The sequence below is a fragment of the Aethalodelphis obliquidens genome, unplaced genomic scaffold (assembly GCF_003676395.1).
Source record: "Aethalodelphis obliquidens isolate GAN/ISIS:26980383/991018 unplaced genomic scaffold, ASM367639v1 scaffold2, whole genome shotgun sequence".
Taxonomy (NCBI): domain Eukaryota; kingdom Metazoa; phylum Chordata; class Mammalia; order Artiodactyla; family Delphinidae; genus Aethalodelphis; species Aethalodelphis obliquidens.
Window position 1 is genome coordinate 9,372,009 of NW_020837946.1, and position 21,465 is coordinate 9,393,473.

The 21,465-nt window shown below is 41.3% G+C and overlaps 1 protein-coding gene across 28 annotated transcripts in view; it reads left to right on the plus strand.

Moving 5' to 3' along the window:
- Positions 1 to 18,929, plus strand: part of TRIP12 (thyroid hormone receptor interactor 12) — a 150,596-nt gene extending 131,667 nt beyond the window's left edge. For all 28 annotated transcript variants that reach the window (XM_027119086.1, XM_027119147.1, XM_027119076.1 and 25 more), the window contains 8 exons: positions 5,082 to 5,196; positions 5,490 to 5,644; positions 6,650 to 6,814; positions 9,639 to 9,803; positions 11,375 to 11,488; positions 13,523 to 13,617; positions 14,073 to 14,176; positions 14,934 to 18,929. In XM_027119086.1, coding sequence (XP_026974887.1) covers positions 5,082 to 5,196; positions 5,490 to 5,644; positions 6,650 to 6,814; positions 9,639 to 9,803; positions 11,375 to 11,488; positions 13,523 to 13,617; positions 14,073 to 14,176; positions 14,934 to 15,130 — 1,110 coding nt within the window. In that variant the 3' untranslated portion in view covers positions 15,131 to 18,929. The remainder of the gene's footprint in view (positions 1 to 5,081; positions 5,197 to 5,489; positions 5,645 to 6,649; positions 6,815 to 9,638; positions 9,804 to 11,374; positions 11,489 to 13,522; positions 13,618 to 14,072; positions 14,177 to 14,933) is intronic.
- The last annotated feature ends 2,536 nt before the right edge of the window (positions 18,930 to 21,465 follow it).

Consider the following 21,465-nt stretch of genomic DNA (forward strand, 5'->3'; position numbering starts at 1 on the left):
ATAGTTCATGTTTTTTGATGGTTTTGAAAATAATATTGTTCTTTCTTTTCAATTTCCAGTTGCTGTTAGTTTGTAGAAGTAAAGTTTTCTTTGTTGACCTTGTTTTCTGTGACCTTGATAACTTAATTATTGGTTCTAAAAATTTTAAATAGATCATTTAGGATTGTTGTAGATACGGGGCTTGGGCAACTTTTCTGTGAAGAGCAAGATAATAAATGTTTCAGGCTTTGTGGACTATGTGGTCTTCATCACAGCTCCTCACTTCTGGCTTTGTAGCCTGAAAGTGGCCGTACACAATACAAACATGAATGAGCAGGGCTGTGTTCCAATAAAACTTTATTGATAGTCACTGAAATTTGAAGTCATATAATTTTCACACGTTGTGAGATATTATTCAAGGATTTTTTCAACCGTTTAATATTGTAAAGCCCATTCTTAGCCTACAGACTGTACAAAACAGGCAGTAGGGCCTGAGCTGTAATTTGCTGTTCCATGTTGTAGACAGTCATGTCACCCATGAAAAAAGACAGCTTTACTTTCTTTCTAATCTTTCTTTTGTTTCTTTTGAGTTGTTTTTAAATAGCCAGGCCAGTATGCCAAAAGACTCAAAATAATGATTTTCTATAATTGACTCTGAAGTATTGAGTCTCCTGGGGATACTTTCCTTCCTTTAAAAATATTTATTTTATTTATTTATTATTTATTTTATTTATTTATTTTGGCTGCGCCGAGTCTTAGTTGCAGCATGTGGGATCTTTTTTTAGTTGCGGCATGAGGAATTCTTAGTTGCAGCATGCGAGCTCCTTTAGTTGTGGCATGCAGACTCTTAGCTGCAGCACGCATACAGGATCTAGTTCCCTGAGCAGGCATCGAACGTGGGCCCCCTGCATTGGGAGCGCAGAGTCTTAACGCACTGGACCAGCAGTGAAGTATCTTAATTTTTTTTTTTTTAAGACAAAACTTAAGTTTTTGGACATCTGAAACTTACGGACATGACATTTCCAAATACTCCATTTACTTATTATTTATTTATAAAAGCCAACAACTCTGCCTCCCAGTTTTCTTCTCTGTGAAGTGTGGGTTGTAGTACAGCCTCAGAGTTGTGACAGTTCATGTGGTGAAGAGTTAGAACCGTGCCGGGCTCTTGGTGAGCACTATGTGTATGTAGCAGTTTAATCTACAAAGCTGTCTGTAGTTAACCAAGTGATTTTAATCATGACTTTGATTTTTCACTCGTTTTCTTAAGCATTTTCTCTTCCTCATTAAGACTTTTGAATAGTTGACAGTATTTAATCATCAAATTTAAAATTGTAAGTAGTTACGTACTAAGTATACAGAGTGCCAGGATCCAGGTTATGGCAGAGTTCCTGCATTCCCAGGATCACAGCGTAGTTGGGGGGACGCAGGACAGAGTGCGAATGGGTGTGGAAAGTGAGTGGTAGAGGTACCAAGTGAATGAGCCTTTCAGATGAGGAGCCTGTTTCAGGAAAGAGAGGGGAGAGTTAAGGAATCAAAGGGTGTAGCTTGAACAGAGGATCAGGCTTGGTGGTGAAGAGCAGAAGGGAGTAGCTCTGGAGGGGATGGGAGGCAGACGGAATGGAAGCTGGGATAAGAAATTTGGGTCTTTTGAATCTACCCCGGTCTTGCCTGTTGCTCAGAGGATACAGCTCTTATATGTTTACATGTCCAAATTTCTTACTCATGAAACTGTAAGACCTTTGCTGTAGCCAGCTTGTTCTGCTTGGTTATTTAAACACGCTTTTTCTACTTTGTTTTACTCCAACATATTTTTCTCTCATCAGGAATGAACGTCTTTACTCTCTCATCCTTCATGCCCCTGTTCAGATTGCGTCTTACATGAAACCTAAACTTAAGTTCAGAATAGCATCACGCTGATTGTTCCACGGGTCAGGATTGAAATGCTGATACAGAAATCACAATTTTATGATTTTCACTGATGGGTCTTTCCTGATGACTCTGGAGAAAATTCTGTGAGCCAACTTCATTGAGGAAGAAGGGTTGGAGTGCTGGCTTTATATATGCTTAGGGCCTCGGGTTGTCAACCAGATTCAACCGTACAAGTCAGCTGGTGTCTGTTAGGAAGCCTTTCTAACTAGCTCTAGAAGAATCCTGACCAAAATGTCAGAACAGAATGGGCTCCATTCTTGAATAGAGATGACTGGTAAGCCAGGGAGGAACTAAGCCAGTCTCTGGGCTCAGCAAACCACTTGAGCCCATTACCTGTCACATGGTCTATGCCTCCAGGACGATGAAAGGTTAGGAGCATGGACTGGGGAGCCTGGTGCTGCCACTTACTAGCTGTATGAAGTCGGGCTAGTTATGTAAACTCCCCAGTAGTAACCCAACGAAGGGCACGGTGACTGTGCCTACCTCATTATGTTGTTTAAGTGATTAAATGCTAAAATGTGTAAAACACAACGTTATCTGTTACGTGGTATATATGCTAGTATATAAGCATTAGCTTTTGAAAGAGAAAGACTTTGAAAGTTTCATATAACACAAGTTGTCAAACTTTTTTGTTTTTCTGTGTTTGTTTCTAGAGCTTTATGCTTTTCCTTCCTTTTGGAAGACATTTTCCTCTACCCTCCTAGGTTCTTCTGGCTGGTCACAGGAAGTCTGAGTAACTCACCAAAATGGCCAAAACCCTCCTCTTAAATACTGTCTTCAGCCAAAGACAGAAGAGGATGTTGGGGGTAGTGGTTTGGGACTTCAAAGCGGGGAGGAAGGCAGTCCACATGGAGCAGATGTTTGGTAAACAAATATTTGCCAGGCCAGGCAGAGACAATGGGACCCAGAGTGGACTCTGATCCCTAGGCCCTGTTTTCCTCCCACCATCCCTAGCTCATATTCTTTGCAGATACCTCTGGTGATAGCTCTGTTGTGGGAACCCGCCCTTTATCAAAATTCTTTTAGGCAGTTAGAGAGTATAAGTCAGTTTCTTCCCTGAGTCTTCTGGGCCTTGATTGTTTTCAGCTGTAAGTAATCCGCATGCCAAAGAGACCTTTGGGGCTGGCAAATTTTGTGTCTCCTCCTTCCTTTCAAAACAAATGAAGCAAAACCACAGCACCTACCTTTTTTTTTAAGGGAGTGGCTGGGTAGGATAAAGATTCCTGGAAAGGTCAGGTCTATCTACGGGGTTGCTGGCCAGCCCAGTGCAGGGGTGACTCACCAGAGCAGGTGTGACCTGGTCCTTCCACCCTCACAGAGGCTTCCTGGGATGAAAGTGTATACAGTTTTGCCCATGTCACTTAATATTTTAAGTTAAGTCTGTTTTACTGTTAGCAGTAACAGTATTTGGATGAAGGAAATAGGCTGATCTAATCTATGATTTCTGTTTAACCTGGGATAATTATGCTAAAAGGAGCTAGGATTAACTGGCTTTAAAGCACCATCTGGTGGATACCAGGTGTTACTGCAGTTTTTTGCTTTTCTTCTTTCCCTACCTTCCTCCTAGGCTCACGTGTGAGTGGAGAACAAAATACACAAAGTCCTTACTGTCATGGAGCTTTTAGTTTGGGGAGGCCGATACACACACACACACACACACACACACTCATTCATTCATGTACATGTATATGTAGGATGTGTGCTGAAGAACTAAAGCAAAATAAGAAGATAGAGCATGATGGGGAGAGGATAGGGTGGAATGAGGTGACATTTGAGCAGTAGTCATTACTATCTAGGGGAAAGGCTATCTCTTAGCAGAAGAAAAGTGAAGCAAAAGCCCTGAGGCAGAATTCTCTGCCTGTTGGAGGATGACAGTGGCTAGAAATAGGAGTCAAGGGATCACATAGGACACCCAGGCCAAGCTAAGAATTTGAGCTTTTGCTTGAACGAGATGGGGAGCCTTTGGAGGCTGTGGAGGAATGATGTGAACTTAGGTTGTATGAGGATCCACTCTCACGCTGTGAGAGTAGGACATGAGGTGTGGAGAGCGCCATTGCAGAGACCACTTAGGAGCCTCTAGCACCGGGCCAGATAAGAGATGCTGTGGTGACCAGTTTGGAACATATTCTGAAGGTGGGGCTTACAGTGTTTAATGATGGGTTGTTAAGGCGCCAGAAAGGGAAGCATCACGGGTGGCTCCGAGGCTGTGGTTGCAGCAGGAGGTGGATACGGATGCCAGTTACAGCCGTGGAGTACTGACAGAGACGTGGAGCTGGGTTAGAAAGCTTTGCCAGACCCAAGCGGGTCACTGTTTGGAAAGTTACAGTTGACCGTTTTGTGGACTACATCAGATCCTTTAAGCTAGTGGGGAAAGGAACTGTGTTAATGGTGCAATAATACTCATTATTTACAAGTAATCAGTAAGTGAAATATAACCTTCCTGACAGGACTGTGGTTAGATTAGGCTTATAAACTATGAAATTAACTTATCTTTAGTTGCATATCTAATTTATGGTGTGAGCTGATAGGACCTTGTTAGAACATGAAGGAATAATGTGGGTGCTGGTGTGGGTCCAGACGTTCCTTTTTTTGTGTTTTATTCAACAAACCTCTATTAAATGGCTGGTGTTTGCCCCGGCACTACAATGGATACAAGGTGAATTAAAGTTACCCCTAAGTGAGGTACGCAAGCATGTAATGAAATCATGGTAGTCTAATGTGGTGAGTACTTAAGTAGCCAAAATGTAAGTTCTGAAAAAGAAGCAAAGTAACTGCTTGGGCAGATAAAGAGGCTTCTCCTAAGGAGTGGACATTTGAGTTGGTTCCAGGGGAACAGTTCACCAGAGAGAGAATGGGAAAGAAATCCATTCCAGACAGTGCCATCTGTTCCCTGAGGGCACGGTATATAGCTGCAAGGGTACTCGTATTAGTATATGAGTTTGAACCATACAATTAAAATGTTGGGGCCAAAGGAAGCAGGACATAGTAAAGGGTTGCTGGTTCTCATTCCAGGTGACCTGGACTGAGGGAAGACAGGACAGTTTGGGAAATAACCTCTAATACATTCTGGTAGACAGTTGTTATTGGTATCCATTGCCAAAAGGTTGGCAGGTTAAAAAAAAGGGCAGCACAGATTCTGAACTTTAACTTGTCCTACTTATGTTCCTCTGTAGGTTGGCACAGGTCTGGGGCCTACACTGGAGTTTTATGCACTTGTATCTCAGGAACTACAGAGAGCTGACTTGGGTCTCTGGAGAGGGGAAGAAGTAACTCTTAGCAATCCAAAAGGTAATACTAATCTGTGACTAAGTCAATTTGTTATTCAGTTCAGGTAAAGGGCCCTTACAATTCATTACATATATTTAGCTTATAGTAGAGGGCCTGGCTCTCTGACCTAATTTCTTTTCACCTTTGTTTTCTCATTTATCAAATAAGGGAGGCCCTTCCAGCTCTAGAGGACTTCATTCTGTGATCTGCTATCTGATTTTGAGAGCACTGAATTTCTTAAATGTTCTTAATTACCGGGTCTGTCTTGTTTTGGGAAATAGCATCTAAAGTTTGGTGATTTACTCATTTTATAGGAAGCCAAGAAGGGACCAAGTATATTCAAAACCTCCAAGGCCTGTTTGCGCTTCCCTTTGGTAGGACAGCTAAGCCAGCTCATATCGCAAAAGTTAAGATGAAGTTTCGCTTCTTAGGAAAATTAATGGCCAAGGCTATCATGGATTTCAGATTGGTAAGTATAGAATTACCTTTTTTTCTACAATTTTTTTGTACCTGTGTTCTGTGACGGTACCTTAATCCCCTGCATTTAATGCTATATTTTAAAACACTGCTTCACAAACCTTAATGTGCATATGAATTGCTTGGAGAATTTATTTAAAAAGCCAGTTTTGATTCAGCAGTTCATGGGTCAGGCCCAGGTTTCCACATTTTCTTACCAGCATTCAGGTGATACCCAAGTGCCAGTCTGTGGACCGTTCCTTTAGTAGCAAGGGTTCAGAGAATCAGGCAACATTAAGGGTGGTTTTAATTATATATATTTTTAAGTGTTTGAGTTAGATTTTTAATTCAATAGGAAAAGTATGAGCATGTGGCTAAACTGCAGTAAATTTCCATTAACGTGCAGGAGTGAAAATAACCCAAAAAATTAGTATTCACAGAGAGGTTTGAATGTTTCTGGACTTTTCTTCATTTTTTTCTTCATGTTTTCTGAGATACTTTGTCAGTATGTGTAAGACGTTTTCATCTGATGTCAGGCTTACAATTTCATTGTTGTTGAAAGAATGTGCTGTTAATCAGTTATTTTTGAAGTTCCATTTTTTCATTTTAGTTATAAGTAATTGGTCTTCTACATTCTTCCTTCCAAATATGCAATAATACTGACTGAAGTGGAATTAAGTTCACTTGGTCCAAAATTGAGTAAGACTCCTCTAAACATCTCTTGGTGTTGAGGTCCTTATGGAGAATGTATGTCCATCATTGAAAACTTCTTTTTTAGGGCCAGTGTTTCAATAGGAATCTTCAGGTTTCGAATTTTTTTTTTTTAACAATATCAGCCCCAAATTGAGTTTAAATGGGGACAGTTTCATGTACTGAGAGAAACAGTTGTTTAAATATGTTTTTTTCCCCTGGGGATTACTTGACCTTTTAAAATGACCTCTTGAAGTGTCACTTAAAGAATTGAGGCAGTGCTAGAAGCTTGGTGTGACTGTTGTGATATTTGCACCTTCTCTTTCAGGTGGACCTTCCCCTGGGCTTACCTTTTTATAAATGGATGCTACGGCAAGAAACTTCGCTGACGTCACACGATTTGTTTGACATTGACCCAGTTGTAGCCAGATCAGTGTATCACCTAGAAGACATTGTCAGACAGAAGAAAAGACTTGAACAAGATAAATCCCAGGTAGGCTTAGAAAATGAGACAGTCAAGTGGATCAGTTTCTTTTTGTAGAAAGATGAGTTCTTTGTCAATGATTTGTATTTGGTCCAGTTATTATTTTATATTGGAAGAGTTTAAATTTTTATTATAATAACTGAAGCATATGATTTTACAGTTGGTAAGATGACCTGTAATAACAGCAGGTGTTGAACAGACAGCTTGACCAGCAAATAAAATACACCTCTAACTAAAACCATAGGGCTCTTGTTTATTATATTTTAGATGGACATTATGTATCTGGGCAGATACTCTATCATACTGAGTTCTTTTAGTAAGCATTTGAATCAATAAGGCTATTCGCAGGACAGATTGATTTTCCAGAAAGATGGCTTAATTTAGGAACAGTTCATCTGTTTCTAGAGAGATCTCAGGAAGATATTTTTAAAGGTCATGGTAGGTATCACTGTTTCTTGGTGACATCTGTTAAGGTTTCTCTGTTAGATCTCATGGGTAATCTTGATCTTTAAATCATTAATGTATATTCTCTATACATTAACAAAATTAAATCATTTGAGAATAACAGTGGTTCTGTGTCTGACATTGGAAGAAGACAAAGTTGTATTTTTAAAAAGTGGCATAGAGTCAGACGTCTTGTATGGGGGCAGGTAACGTGGACCAGTGTTAAATCAACTCCCATTTTATAAATTACGTAAAATAAGAATAGAGATTTAAGATTCTGTAGCTAGAAAAAGTGTCACATCTCTTAAGATAGAGAGGAGCTTATAGTAGATGGGGTTTTTAGAATACTTTTTGTCGGGGAAGGAGGTGATTTGTAAGAAAATTAATTTTATCTCCCATATTAATCGGTAATTATTAATGGTAATTTTGGGGTAAATGTTTATTAAGAGAAATTGGTGTTTAAAGAAGCCAGGTCCCTCTTTTCCATATAAAACCTGTTGTCTTGGGATTTTTAGTAAGGTTTATGCTCACCAACTTTTAAGGTTTAAATTTTAAACTACTGTCATCTTATTTAAGATCATCTCTTAGGAAAATAACGCAAACACCACCACAGACAGCCCCGCCCGCTCCAGATACAGGACAGCTTGTGGTGCTCTTCCACGAGCCTTACGTGTACTCATTCATTTAATCTGCTGTGAGATTTAGATATTCCCGTTACCCCTACTTTACACATGAGAAACCCAAGGCAGATGGTTGAGTAACCTGCCCACAGTCACATACCTAGAACACCGGAGAGCTAGAACTGAAACCCAGGCTGTCTGCTCTGGAGCCCACACTCTGACAGCTTTTGCAAGCTCTCTTACTTACCCTTGTCTCCAGTGCAGTGTGCTGCCACAGTTCTCTTTCTCAAATCTTTGGAGATTTGTTCTTCTAATCTTTATTATTCCTGATGTTACCAATTTAAAAATATAAAATCCATAGCACAGAAACCACACTCCAGAAACTGGCAACTGGAACATGAGGACTGGTGGTATTCTCACACACCTCACCTCATTATTTATAAAGCATTCTGATGGAGCAAGTTGTCCTGGCTGAGTTTCCACTGGGCAGTTTAAATTCTTGAAAGGCACATGGAAAATGGGCTAAAACTTGGCTTTCAATTTAACGTGTAAGGTCTAGAGAAAGAGACAGCTAATTCCTTCTAAACATCTCAAAGACATATTGTATATTCTAGATTCCTATCAATGATAGCATTTTGGAGAGCTTTCTAGTCAGAGAACGTTAAAATGGAGAGTTTAAGTCCTTTTGCTGAAGAATATTTCAAATGTAAAATGAAAAGTCTTTCTTTGTGTGTCATCCAGTGATGTTCCCGAAACTGAGAGAGACCTACACATGTATTTTTGCAGAGGAGTAAAAATTCTCAACAATGTATTTCACCTTAACCCTAACCCTCCTCTGTGTTTTGAATTATCTGTAATCCTACGCAGCTTTCACTTTCCTCTTTAAAAAATGACTGTTAACCAGAACTTTGTAGCCTTTTTTTTGTTGATTTTCTGCACTTTGACTGTTTAGCCATTAGGAATTTCATACTCGGAGGCATCTTTAATTCGGAAGGTCATTTACCTTCTTTCTCCTATACTGCATACCTTCATTTTCAGATAGAATTTGCAGTTTTGTATGTTGGTCTTTGATTCAGAAATTATATTTTATATAAGCCTTTCATGATCTTAAACATTTTAAAAAGTGAATAATACTAACTTTTTAACATTTGTCTTCAGAGTAGGAGTTGACTTTTCTTAGGGGTTTGCTAGAGCCTTTTTTCATCACACTGTTGCTGTATGAATACAAATTTGTTAATGCTGGGCCTACAGTAATCGAATGAAGAATCTCTGGGTATTCTTTAGACTTGAGCTTGCAGAGAAAAAATTTATTTATACTAGATAGTGCATTATTTGTATCTACAATTTCCTAACTGCACTGTATTACTCAGTATTTGCTATATACATGTATTGGATTCATTAAGATTAGCCTAGAATTTATAAAAAGTTTGTCTGGCTCTATAGAGCCTACCCTCTTAAATTGACCACTGTGCAAATGATTATGGCCTTTCTGTGAAATCTGACTGAATATGGTCCGACTGAGTAGCGGACACCTCATTGCAGAGGAGCACTCAGGCTATCTTGTTTTCTCATATAAAAATAATTGGATTTTGAAGTGTTTAAGATTATTTCCTTTCTGATCTCAGTGACTTATTTTTGTGTAGATGATGACAAAAAAAGAAATAAGAGCTAAGGGAACCCATAAAATTTATTAGCATATCTTTTATTTCATAAACACAAACATAACTGACTGAATTACTGGGCTTGACCCCCCGCCCCCTTTTTTTTAGACCAAAGAGAGTCTACAGTATGCATTAGAAACCCTGACTATGAACGGCTGCTCAGTTGAAGATCTAGGATTGGATTTCACTCTGCCGGGGTTTCCCAACATCGAACTGAAGAAAGGAGGAAAGGATATACCGGTCACCATCCACAATTTGGAGGAGTATCTAAGAGTATGTACTCGCAGCGCCCCCTGGGGCGAAGGCCAGCTGTGGCCATGCGGGGCTGGGCCCGGGGGGCCTGCTTTGAGGCGGGGGAGGGAAGGGAGGGTCGGGTGAAGCACAGGTGCGTGTCCGGTAGCTGCTGCACACCCTGGTGTGAGACCTTTGACGCCTGGGATCACTGCACGAAGTCCACTTCTCCTGACCTTCGCTTCTGTTTGCTCTTGAGAGAACGTGTCAGATGTCTTGCAGTACCTTCTATAACCTTGAACTCTCTCTCTTCAAGCTTGAATACTATCTAATAACATCTCATTTTCTTAGTTTGAAGAAATCAGTGAAAAGCAGCCATCCCTTGTGTTGTCACTAAACTGCATTTCTACCTTTCTATCAAGCCACCTAACTTGACCTAATAGCCTTTAACGCTGTCCACACGTGCGTGTGCGCACACATTTATGGGTTTGGTGAGGCCTTTCATGATCCTTGACCATATTTGTTAAGGAAAACAATTTTGTACTGAATACAAATTATGTTTTAGATTACAACCTATGTAAGTCTTTATTATCACTACTTTTGGAAAAATTTCTTTTGGTTTATTCCTGACATTGAATGGAAAGAGCATTGGGTTCCAGACAAAATACCACCTATACCTCCTAGACCTGACTTTTCCACTAACTTACTGTGGGATTTTAGATAGAACCTCTGAAAAATTTCAGCTCCAGTTTCTTCATCAGTTTGAGAGAAGAAGATAGCAGAGGACCTCTATTATTTAGTATGCCTAACAGTTCTGTGATTCCTAAGTAATTCCTTTAATAGTCAGTAGGGCTGTGTTCTCATACTACCTACTTTGAGAAAATTAATCTTTCAGCTTACTAGTAAATGATGAGTTAACTCCAAACTAGGTTCTCTGAAAATATTTGTAATAATGCTTGTGTTTTTCTGTCAACAAAACACTATTGTTTTCATTTTTATCTGAGTAGGTCCCCTATTTCTGAATCCAAAGGGTTAGCCAAAGTCATTGATGACTAGGAGATGTTGGACCAATAGCAGATGCTTTCTGTGGCCCTTCAGTTTCACGTGGCTGCATTCCAGAGTTTACCTTTCTCTAAGTGGAGACACATACTGCAGAAGGATTGGGCTCTAAGAACTTAACAGGAGTTAGAACTAAAAATTGCACATTAAAAATTTAAAACACTTAACAGTTGGTAATTTTGACTCTTGAAACATTATCTTTAATTCTCAATAACATTTTATCCTCTTCGGAAGTTTCATCTGCTTCTCATCTGGTAAGGTAAAGTATAACTCATAGGGATTTTATGTACTGATAAATGAATTTTAAAACACACTAAATATATTAATTTGTAACACACATGGCATTTTTTACATTTTCTTATTGGCCAGACCCTGAATTAGAAGTTGACCTGACTTGTCTTTTACTTACATCGTTTACTGGGAGATATTTTAAAGACTTCATTTTTTTGTTTTTAAGTGATCAGGAAGGATGTTTCACTGTAGTTTGCCAAATATTAAATAGGAAAGAAATTTGAAATCTTGTCGCAGATTTTGAAAGAGTTTTCTTTTTGCAGCTGGTTATATTCTGGGCACTAAATGAAGGCGTTTCCAGGCAGTTTGATTCATTCAGAGATGGATTTGAATCAGTCTTCCCACTCAGTCACCTTCAGTACTTCTATCCGGAAGAAGTGAGTAGCTTGTGTGTAAAAGAAATGGTCATCTCTAGTTCTCTACCTATAATTATCTTAGTGGGGTCTCTCTGTGCTATTTAGTCAAAGACCCCATTGTTGCAAACAGAAAGGTAGATGGTTGGGTGCGGTGGCGGGGTGGATGTTTGGGAAAGATAAGATCATTTCCTGAGTGAGGAAGAATGTTAAATGTAATGTATTAAGTATAATGTATAACATATATAAATAAGTATTAAATATAGTATAAAAGAGCATGGGATCCATGTGTGATTGAGTAAGCATAGCATTCTGTTTTTCTTTTTGTTTTTGTTTGTTTGTTTTTTTTTTTTGGCTCTGTTGGGTCTTCGTTGCTGCGCACGGGTTTTCTCTAGTTGTGGCGAGCGGGGGCTACTCTTCATTGAGGTGTGCGGGCTTCTCATTGCAGTGGCTTCTCTTGTTGTGGAGCGCGGGCTTCAGTAGTTGTGGCGCATGGGCTTAGTTGCTCCGCGGCATGTGGGATCTTCCCGGACCAGGGCTCGAACCCGTGTCCCCTGCATTGGCAGGTGGATTCTTAACCACTGCGCCACCAGGGAAGTCCCAGGCATAGCATTCTTGTCAGCTGACCCTCGACGCTGCTTGGTGGAGAGTGGGACTTGGGTTTCTGTACACCTGTGGCTGGTGGGGAGAGCCATGGGTCCATAGTAATGAAAGTGACACTGGGGAGGTTACTTGTTGTTGTTTTTAAGCTAAACTTTCTGGATTCGCTGAGATGTTGATTGTTTCATGAGCGAGGTTAGTCCTTGAAGTTTTAAGGAAATGTTGCAAATTACCTAGTTGCCAAAGCCAGAGAACACTTGTGAGAATGGAGTTAATGAGTTTATGTGCATCATTTTTTTCCAGCCGTCTTTACTTAAAGTGCAACAAGAATCTCAGAAAACTACTTACTGATAGTGAGGGTCATAGAGCGGGTCTGGAAGGTGTGTGGTTCCCCGGGTGGGAAGCCTTTCTGTTTCTTGTTTTGAGTGCTAGCTTTACACTACACCTTTATTCCCGACTGAATCTGGAAATCTTTAAACGACTTAGCGTTTTCATCTCAATTATTATTTTTATGTCCACTTTGATTTGCTGCTTATTAAAACATGTGGTGTACCTGGCACTTTTAGGCACTAAGTGTCACCTGGAATTGAAAACAGCAAGTGTTCCTTTTGGAATTGGATCCTGGTCCCCACTACTTAGCGGTGTGACCTTACCCAGCTTGTCCTATCTGAGCTGACTGGCTCATTCATAAGATTGAGATAACCTCTCGCTTACTGAACAAGATACATAAAGTACCTGACAGTGAGTGACACGTAGTAGATACCAAATTTCACATGCTCCAAATGGATTTTCTCAGAGTGTACGAGTCATCCTGCAAATGGGCAGTCTACCAGGTGAGAGATGGTTTAATTGGAAACTCATGTTAGATTTTCCAAGGACACACAGGCATTTTTTGCTTTCTGATATCTGTTCTGTAATGACTAGCGTGGTCCTAGACGACCATGTGGCACAGAATTGCCTTTCTTCGCAAAGTGGGAAGACCTACCCATTTGCTGTGTCTCAGTTCAGCTCTCCTCTCCCACTTCTGTCTCCAGCTCACTGTTCTCTCTCTTGGTTTCCGTTATGGTGTGCCCTCGTGTTTCTAAAAGCCAGGATTTATAAAATCTCCCTGGTTAGAAGTAGATATTGAGTTAAAGCCTCTTAAGAAACGAGAAGAATTAGGAGAACTTCAATTAAGGGCTGGTCTCAGGTATGTTTTGTCTTAGATTAAAGGCTCCCTAGAACCTAGTTCATGCAAATGGGCAGCGCACCTGTTCATGTCAGCTGAAGAAGAGCTTGAATCTGTAAATATACTAGAAGAGCACATTGTAAAAGCACATTGTAAAGAGTACCAAGCTGAAGTTCTGGGGCTTCTGTAGACCTTTATATTGGCACGCCACAGAACAGAACATGTGTGCATTTTCAGTCAGTTACACAGCTGTGTCCTTAGTAATCTGTTGCCCGTGTTTAAACATGCAGCTGGATCAGCTCCTGTGTGGCAGTAAAGCAGACACTTGGGATGCAAAGACACTGATGGAATGCTGCAGGCCAGATCACGGTTATACTCATGACAGGTAAGTCCTGGGTTCTGCCAGTTTTCACATACACACACATATATATACATTTTAAAATTTGTTTACTTATTAAAGGAGGCTTTCTAATATTTTGGCTTCATTTCTCTCAAGACTGCAACTTCAGGACCGAAAGGGTTTTTTGTTTTTTTTGCCCCAAGTATTTCTGTGAAAATGGGCAGGAGGAGGAAAGGTGGGGAATCCCACTGTGACCCCATTACCCATTTTTACGTATAGTAAAGTGGAAATATCTGTACAATCCCAGACAGGTCTTATTTATTACAACAGTAATCATTCCACTTGAATTCCAACTGTAACAACAGAAACATATTTGAGTGCATTACAGTGTGAATTCATATGTAGTCATATTTACATTTGATAGTCTCTAGCTAATTATGAGAGTCAAAACTGTATTTTAATACGATGAAGTAACTATGGTGTATTTATTTCTGTTATAGTCGGGCTGTGAAGTTCTTGTTTGAGATTCTCAGTAGTTTTGATAATGAGCAGCAGAGGTTATTTCTCCAGTTTGTGACAGGTAGCCCAAGATTGCCTGTTGGAGGTGGGTACAGCAGTTGATTTACTATAGCTATGAGTGAGTGTATGTGTGTGTGTGTGTGTGTGTGTGTGTGAGGGGGGGGTGGAGAACGCACGCAAAACTTCAGTGCCAACAGCAGGATATTCTTTATTTGACCTTGAGTGCCTCTTAGTTATTTCAATATCATAATGTTTCTAAGTTTTCAATTTGTTGTGCAGTGTGTTAAGGGATATCACTGGTAGGACAATTCATAGGGATTGACTTAAACACACTGAAGTAGGACTACTAATGTACATGTAATGCTGCTTCTCTACACAAAATTCAAATTCTCAGACATACGTACATTATAAACCCTTAGATGGCTTAGATGAAAAGGCATTCTAAAGTCTGTTTTTTTCAGAAACGAATCCTAATATGAGTTGAATTGGCGCTCTTTTAAAAGCATAAGGGAAGCATAAAGAACTGTTTGCCTCCATGTTATACGGTGACTTCTGATTGTAGATAAAGCACGTACCAGGTTCCGTACCCTCGATATATCTTGAATGGGTAGAGTTCATTCAAGATATATCGAGCAGGAAAGAGTACCTCTGTGTATGGTAATGCTGTGCATTAGAGCAGTGCAGTGTGTTTCTGATGGGGGCAGATAAGAAAAAGGGTACGTATACTTGTTCTTCCAGACCCATTCTCCTTATGGATGAGAGGCGGGTTTCCCTGAGCTAGCTGGCGGGCATCCCGTAAACTTGCCAAGTTCCTCTGTCCTTCTTTCTTCCCTCTTCATCAGGCTTCCGGAGCTTGAATCCACCTTTGACAATTGTCCGGAAGACCTTCGAATCAACAGAGAACCCAGATGACTTCCTGCCCTCCGTAATGACCTGTGTGAACTATCTTAAGTTGCCGGACTATTCGAGCATCGAGATAATGCGAGAAAAGCTGTTGATGGCAGCGAGGGAAGGGCAGCAGTCGTTCCATCTTTCCTGATCACAATGAGAAACGCAGTGTCTGCCTGTTACAGCAAAAGAGAAAAATCATGATTTCTTTTCTAAATGTATCACCTGAGTCAAGGAAACATGTTACGCCTTCTTGTTGTAGGAAAACGGCTTGCAGATTATAAAGAGACACTTGGTTCCTATTCATTAATGGCCCCATGGACTTAAAGTGATCAGGCCCTAAAACGTTGTTGTGATGAGGTTTCTTTAGCAAGTTCTTGTTTAAATTATCATTTATTTGACGAGTGAAGTTTTTAACTTGCTTTGCTGTGTGAAATTTAAAAAAAGGGATGTTTTTCCAGGCTGAAACAATAAATGTCGCTGTGCAGTTTAATTCTGGGCTGTGTGTATCCATCTAGCTAAGTCTGCAGTTTTGTTTCCTCCAAAGACAACTCTTGTACATAAGTACAGAAATTAAAGCTCCCGTGTATTTGACAAATACAGTTTAGTAGGTGAGCTCTGTGTGCTTTTCACTTCCCCTGAGTTTCCCCGCCCTGATCTGTGTACTGTCTGTGCCGCTCACACAGGTTTTTTGTATACAGAACCCACAGTTGGTACATCTTCGTCAGCCATGGGCTTTCGTTGTTCCCTGTTCTCTCTCAAATTAAGATATAATTTAAAATTCATGGAATTGAAATATGTTGTCAATATAATTGAGCCTTTGTAACTAGGTAGCCTTTTCTTATAGCTTAGTTTTAATATAGTTGTAGGGTATCACTGGCCTTGTACCAGGGACGCACTAGGACTGTTTACGTGGTGATTCTGGCAACCACCGCCTCTGTGATGGAGGCAAGGAGAGCTCATTCGTTTCTTTTGTGTAGGTTAAAAAGTCTGCAGCTTGGGCTGGCCAGTATTTATTATTCTGTGGCCAGAGCATTTTGAATTGATGTATACAGTTTTAAGCAAAGTTAGCAGGTTTCATTCCCTGTTGGAGTAAAGAAAAAGTTTTCCCCCCTTTCTCTCGTTTTAAGTTTTTGTTTGGTGTCTTCTTTCGCTGTTCCGCTCTTCTCTCCCCCTCCTCCCAGTGCTCACGCGGGACAAACAGCTCAGCCTTTGTCTCGACACACATCAAAGCACCTGTAGGCCATGCTCTGTCCAGTTGTTTTCTGTGCTGATTTCTCAAATCTGCAATAATTCATCAGGTTCATGTTTTTACCTGAAAATAAATGAAGTTTGCTTTACCTTTTTTGTTTATAGTTCTGTGCCGTATGCATAACTTTTAGTTGTAGAGATGTATCTCAATGCAGGCAGATCATCACAGCTCATGGCTGATTTCGCTATTCAAAGAATTTAGAATAGCAACTGAAGAACATAAAATGTAGAAAGAGAATGAGAGGAGACTCCTTCCTTCATTCCTAAGGTTCAAAATTAAGCCTGTTGCATAAATTTGAGAGAATTTCCATCATTCATCTTTCTGAAAATGAGAGATGAGCTAATTGTTTTCTTATTGGACTTTGAGAAATCAATTTTCTTTTGTTTGACTGTTCTAAAGTCTTATTTAATTGATGTCAAAACCCCTTTGTCCCCTATTTCACCACTTAAAAGAAACTCCGTGGCTTATTTTATTTAGATTACTTTGTCGTTTCCACTTAAATGGCCTTATACGAGCATCCCCTCGTCTCGGTGCACCTGGGCAGTGACCCACCCCCCTTAGGTGGGACGGAGCTGTGAGAGGAACTCGGAGTGTCTCTCCCTGGTCCTTGCAGAGGCTCTGGAGAGTGAGCTGCTTCCCTTTGACATCAGAGGAGGGAGTTGTGTTTCTGCAGTTCTAACATTGACACCGTAGGACCTGTGCAGTTTAATCAAGTGAAACTAGTGTTAAAGAATGAACCAATTTGTTTTAAATTGTTCTGATACCTTTTTACAGACTAAGCGCAAAAAAGAGTTTTGCGTGAGCATAACCTTTTTGTTCCTCATTTTTTAAAGGGTTCTGTCGTTAAAATTTAGACGTATGTATAAACAAAGTAATGCATCATATTCAGATATCTTCTGTATTTAACATTTTAGCCATATCATGGCCCTGGCAGATTTGGCCTCATTGATCTCAGCGTCTAAGCAGTGAGTACATTGGATGGTTTTGAATCGCATGGTGGAGGTTGATTGTTTCAAAGTCGGTAGTTCTCTGTTTAAAAGCTTTCAGTCTTTAGCTTACTCCTTAATTTGGGGACACTTGGTTAATTAGGGGCAAGAAGACTTCCCATTTGAAAGCAATCTCTCTTGGCAGAGGCCTTAATATTACATCATAGGGAGAAATAGACTTCATCTGCTGTTCCTCCAGTTATGCCTTAAATTTATTTGCTGAGTAATCCTGTCAACAAGCACTACTCTCTATGCTTTACACACGTAGACAGTTTGGATAGTGGCTAAGATTTTGTTGTCTTTTAGTGTTTGCTGAGGTGGAGTCAGTCAGATATTAGTCACAGCTAACACTGACTATGGCATTGTCATTTAGACAGTTACTGATTTGATCTGCTTTGTTTATGAAAACATAGTCCTCACTATTTAAGAAGGAAGAGTTGGTTAAATGTATTCCCCTCCTCCCAGCCCCCCCCCCAAAAAGTGAATGAATTGTAAATGCTAGGTAGTCTCATCAGGAACAGACATGGAGAGAATTCTAGATGCCTTAGCCAAACCCAGCAGAAGAAACCTTTCACACAGCTTCTCATTGGATACAGACTTTTCTTTCTCTTCCTGTGCTTCGGCTCTGGTTCCCTGTGTTTGTACTGATCGAGAACTGTCTTTCACCTTATATTCCATAAAGAAGAGAGTATTCTAAAGTCTGTCCTGCATTTGGCTATTCTTGCAAGTTTGGTACATAACATGAAAGGGAGAGGTGCGGCTGGCTGGCTGACATCACTTCCTGCCCTTCTTCAGGGCCTCCTGTGCGTAAAGGCCATAAGGCCGAGGGACAAAAAGCCCCAACTTCTGCATCCAAGAAGTTAGCGATTCAACTCTTGATTTTCCGCAGTAAGGATTATCGCCAGCGACTTGTGAGTCTGTCTTTCCTTTAGTTCCCCAGGCGTTAAGGCTGTGCTCCCGATTCCTGCCAGTAAATTCAGGAGACGGGAATGTTTCTGATAGTCCACGGAAGAATGTGATGAAAAAGGAGACTTGCTGGGGAAAGACATAACTGTGCGTTCAGAAACCAAGTCCTTCCGGGGGGATTCTGGATGCTCTTGTTCATTCTCCATTAGCAAAGATGATGGAGCCTTTAATTCATTTATCTTGGGCTTTGTTTTTTTGACCCACATTATTTTCCCTATTGTAATGAGAACATTGTTTGAAAATGTCATACTCTGTATTTCTTACTCTGAGAAATGCTTTTGTATGGGTCTTAGGTTTGACGCTGCAGTAGTTGGCATACCCAGTAAGGGATAACCTAGTGACAAATCACTGAAAATGCTTCCTTTGTTACCTCAAAAGAAAAAAATTCCAGACAAAATATAGCATTTATATTTATAGAAAATGGAGGATTGGCTGTTTTCCAAGAACTTCAAGTTAATTCTTATGCAAGGAAAAGTTCTTAACTCTAAAGACTTGTTCTGCATAAGGAGACACTCTTTAATAATGGAAGAGGTGGTTTTATTTTTACAACAAGCCTACTCATATTACCAAACCTATAACCAATTGCTGATCTCCTGTGTAAAGCATTTTTTTCTCTTATCTGAAACAGTGATTTATATGAACTGTTGGAATAATGGAACCTCAAACTACAGATGTGTATGTAAAATTGCATAAATGCACTGACTTCCTTCTCCCTGAATATATTTTTAATAAACAGCATTATCCTACATGGTCAGTTTTATTAAATTATGCACAACCAGAGGGTTCTTCTGAGAAGTGGTATGCTTGTATGGGTGGCTTTGGAAAGCTTCCTAGTGTGGTAAGTAACACAGTAATCTTAGCCTTTCTGGGAGGCATCAGAGGAGGGAGTTGTGTTATAGGAGCCAGATGTATTCAGAGAGATGACCCGAATACTTGCTTGTTGGTGGAGAGAGATGGGCGCTTGCGTTGTAAGCTACTCTGCAGTGGTGCAGTGGGAGCCCTGCGGTGGGGAGATGCTTGCCCCTGTGCGCAGACAGTAGAGCCTCCTGGTTGGAACCCCCTGAAGTCACTGTTCTTGGCTTTCATGACTGGTTGCTCTGCCCTTGACCAAGGTCTGGATCATCAGCCTATTCCACTGAAACAGAAAAAGAAAAGTCAAATTGATTTAGGAAAGCAAGGGAGGTGAGGGTTTCGTTTGCTCGTTTTGTTTTTTGTTTGTTTTTTAAGAGTGGTGATTGAATTTAGGGGTTTTTTTGTTGTTATTTTTAAGAGAACAAGTGAATGAAATGTATACATTTCATATACTTTCGTAAGTACACAGCACAGCACACGTATATACGCACTCGTGTATTCTTCTGTATTGTCTTGGTGTAACTGCCTAGGTATAACCATATTTTTCTCTTGATGAATCTCTTGGTCCGTGAGACAACTAAATTACAGGTGGAGGGTGCTGTGCAATACCAGCCTGCCACCAGCCCGGCCTGTACGGGAGTCTGTAGGCACCGGAGCGTCTGTAGCACCAATTCCAGGGTGGGGCCGTGGAGCATCACAGTTTTGGTTGATGTAATTCTGCAAATTGACCTTGGCGTGTTGAGTTACACAGAGGATTTAAATCTCAGCGGCAGTTGTTTGCACTAGAAAAGTGTCCCTTCAGACCCTCTTGAGACCAGTGCTTGGGGGATGGGGTGCATTTCATGACAGTTCTCACAACAGGCATGCTTGCTGAAGCCTGTGCCATTCCTCGTTCTCAGCCAGGTTAGTGACCTCAAGGTTATCTGGTCACTCTCCCCGCCCCCCACCCGCCCCCCGACTCGGCGTGAGAAGCACAGGAAGAGTGGCGGTGCTGGTGCCTGAAACGGTGCCGTCCTGCCTTTGCGAAGAGCTGCCAGGGAGCAGGGCCCACAACCCGCAAGAGTTTGCCTGGGGACTTGAGGCAACCTTGACAGGCACCGGAGGTGTCTGTACCTCAGATACCCCGTTGTGGCTTCAAGGTCCAGGCAGCAGGATGATTGCACTCTCCCTGGGAATTCAGGCTTCAGAGATAGATTTTCCTCTCTGTGACTAAGATACATGGAAACATTCGTTAGGGACACTATATTAAGAATTTATTAAGAAAATTGTGCTAAGGAATATGAGGGCAGAAGACACAAGTCGAGATGGCTTAAGGGTCAAGGCCGTGTTTACACTGTTTAATGCTACGTGTGCAGTTGACATGAAAAAGTGGTTATTTGAAATGATCGTAGAAAATTAACAGTGGTCCATGGAAAGCCCAATGCACTCCATTTGGCGTGCACTTCTTAATAAGGGAACCTGGGCCTCCGTTGAGACCCATCCTGTCAGCCCCCTCTATTCCCACAGTGCGTCCTGACGTCACTTAGCGCCACAGGACTTAACATCTCTTAGAACCGAGGCATCCCGGTGACTCACCCAGAGCTGTGTGAAGGGCTTTGTGGAAGAACAAGTGTTGGCGCAGGAAGAGGCCTGGACATTCAGGCCTGACCCAGCCCTGGCCCCTCTTCCTGGGTAGTGTCATGACCCCTAACCTCACTGGCCCTTATCCTCTGCACTTGTCAAACCAATTCAGTCATCTCTATGGTCACGTTTTTTTTGGTTGGTTTCTTTTTTTTTTTTTTTGCGGTGCACGGGCCTCTCACTGCTGTGGCCTCTCCCGTTGCGGAGCACAGGCTCCAGACGCGCAGGCTTTAGCGGCCATGGCTCACGGGCCCAGCCGCTCCGCAGCATGTGGGATCTTCCCGGCCCGGGGCACGAACCCGTGTCCCCTGCATCGGCAGGAGGACTCTCAACCACCGCGCCACCAGGGAAGCCCTAAGGTCACGTTTTAATGGTAATACTCATACAATCTTGGGTGTGAGTCTTTGCAACGTCTCCCGGTGTTTCTCCACGAAGGCATCGTAGCATTTGGGTTGGCACAGTTCTTCCCGCAGAGCTTCTGGCTTCTCTGGCTCTGAGTGTCAGCAGCACTCACTCTCTAGGCATTGGGACAACTTGAAACGCCCTCTAATGCTTTCCAGCATCCCAAATATCAGGGTGTTACCCCCCAGCTGAGAAGCGGTGATTATGTGTTGCAGCTTTTGGAAAGCGATCCAAGTTTTATATTCAGCCAGTAATTATGGTTAATAACAAGTCAAAGTATTGCAGCACTTAGGAGTGGGCACAACTCAGGGAAAAATTATTTAGTCAGGAAAAGCCACAGTTCTGTCCTCCCCCTACACACCACACACACACACACACACACACACACACACACACACACACACACAC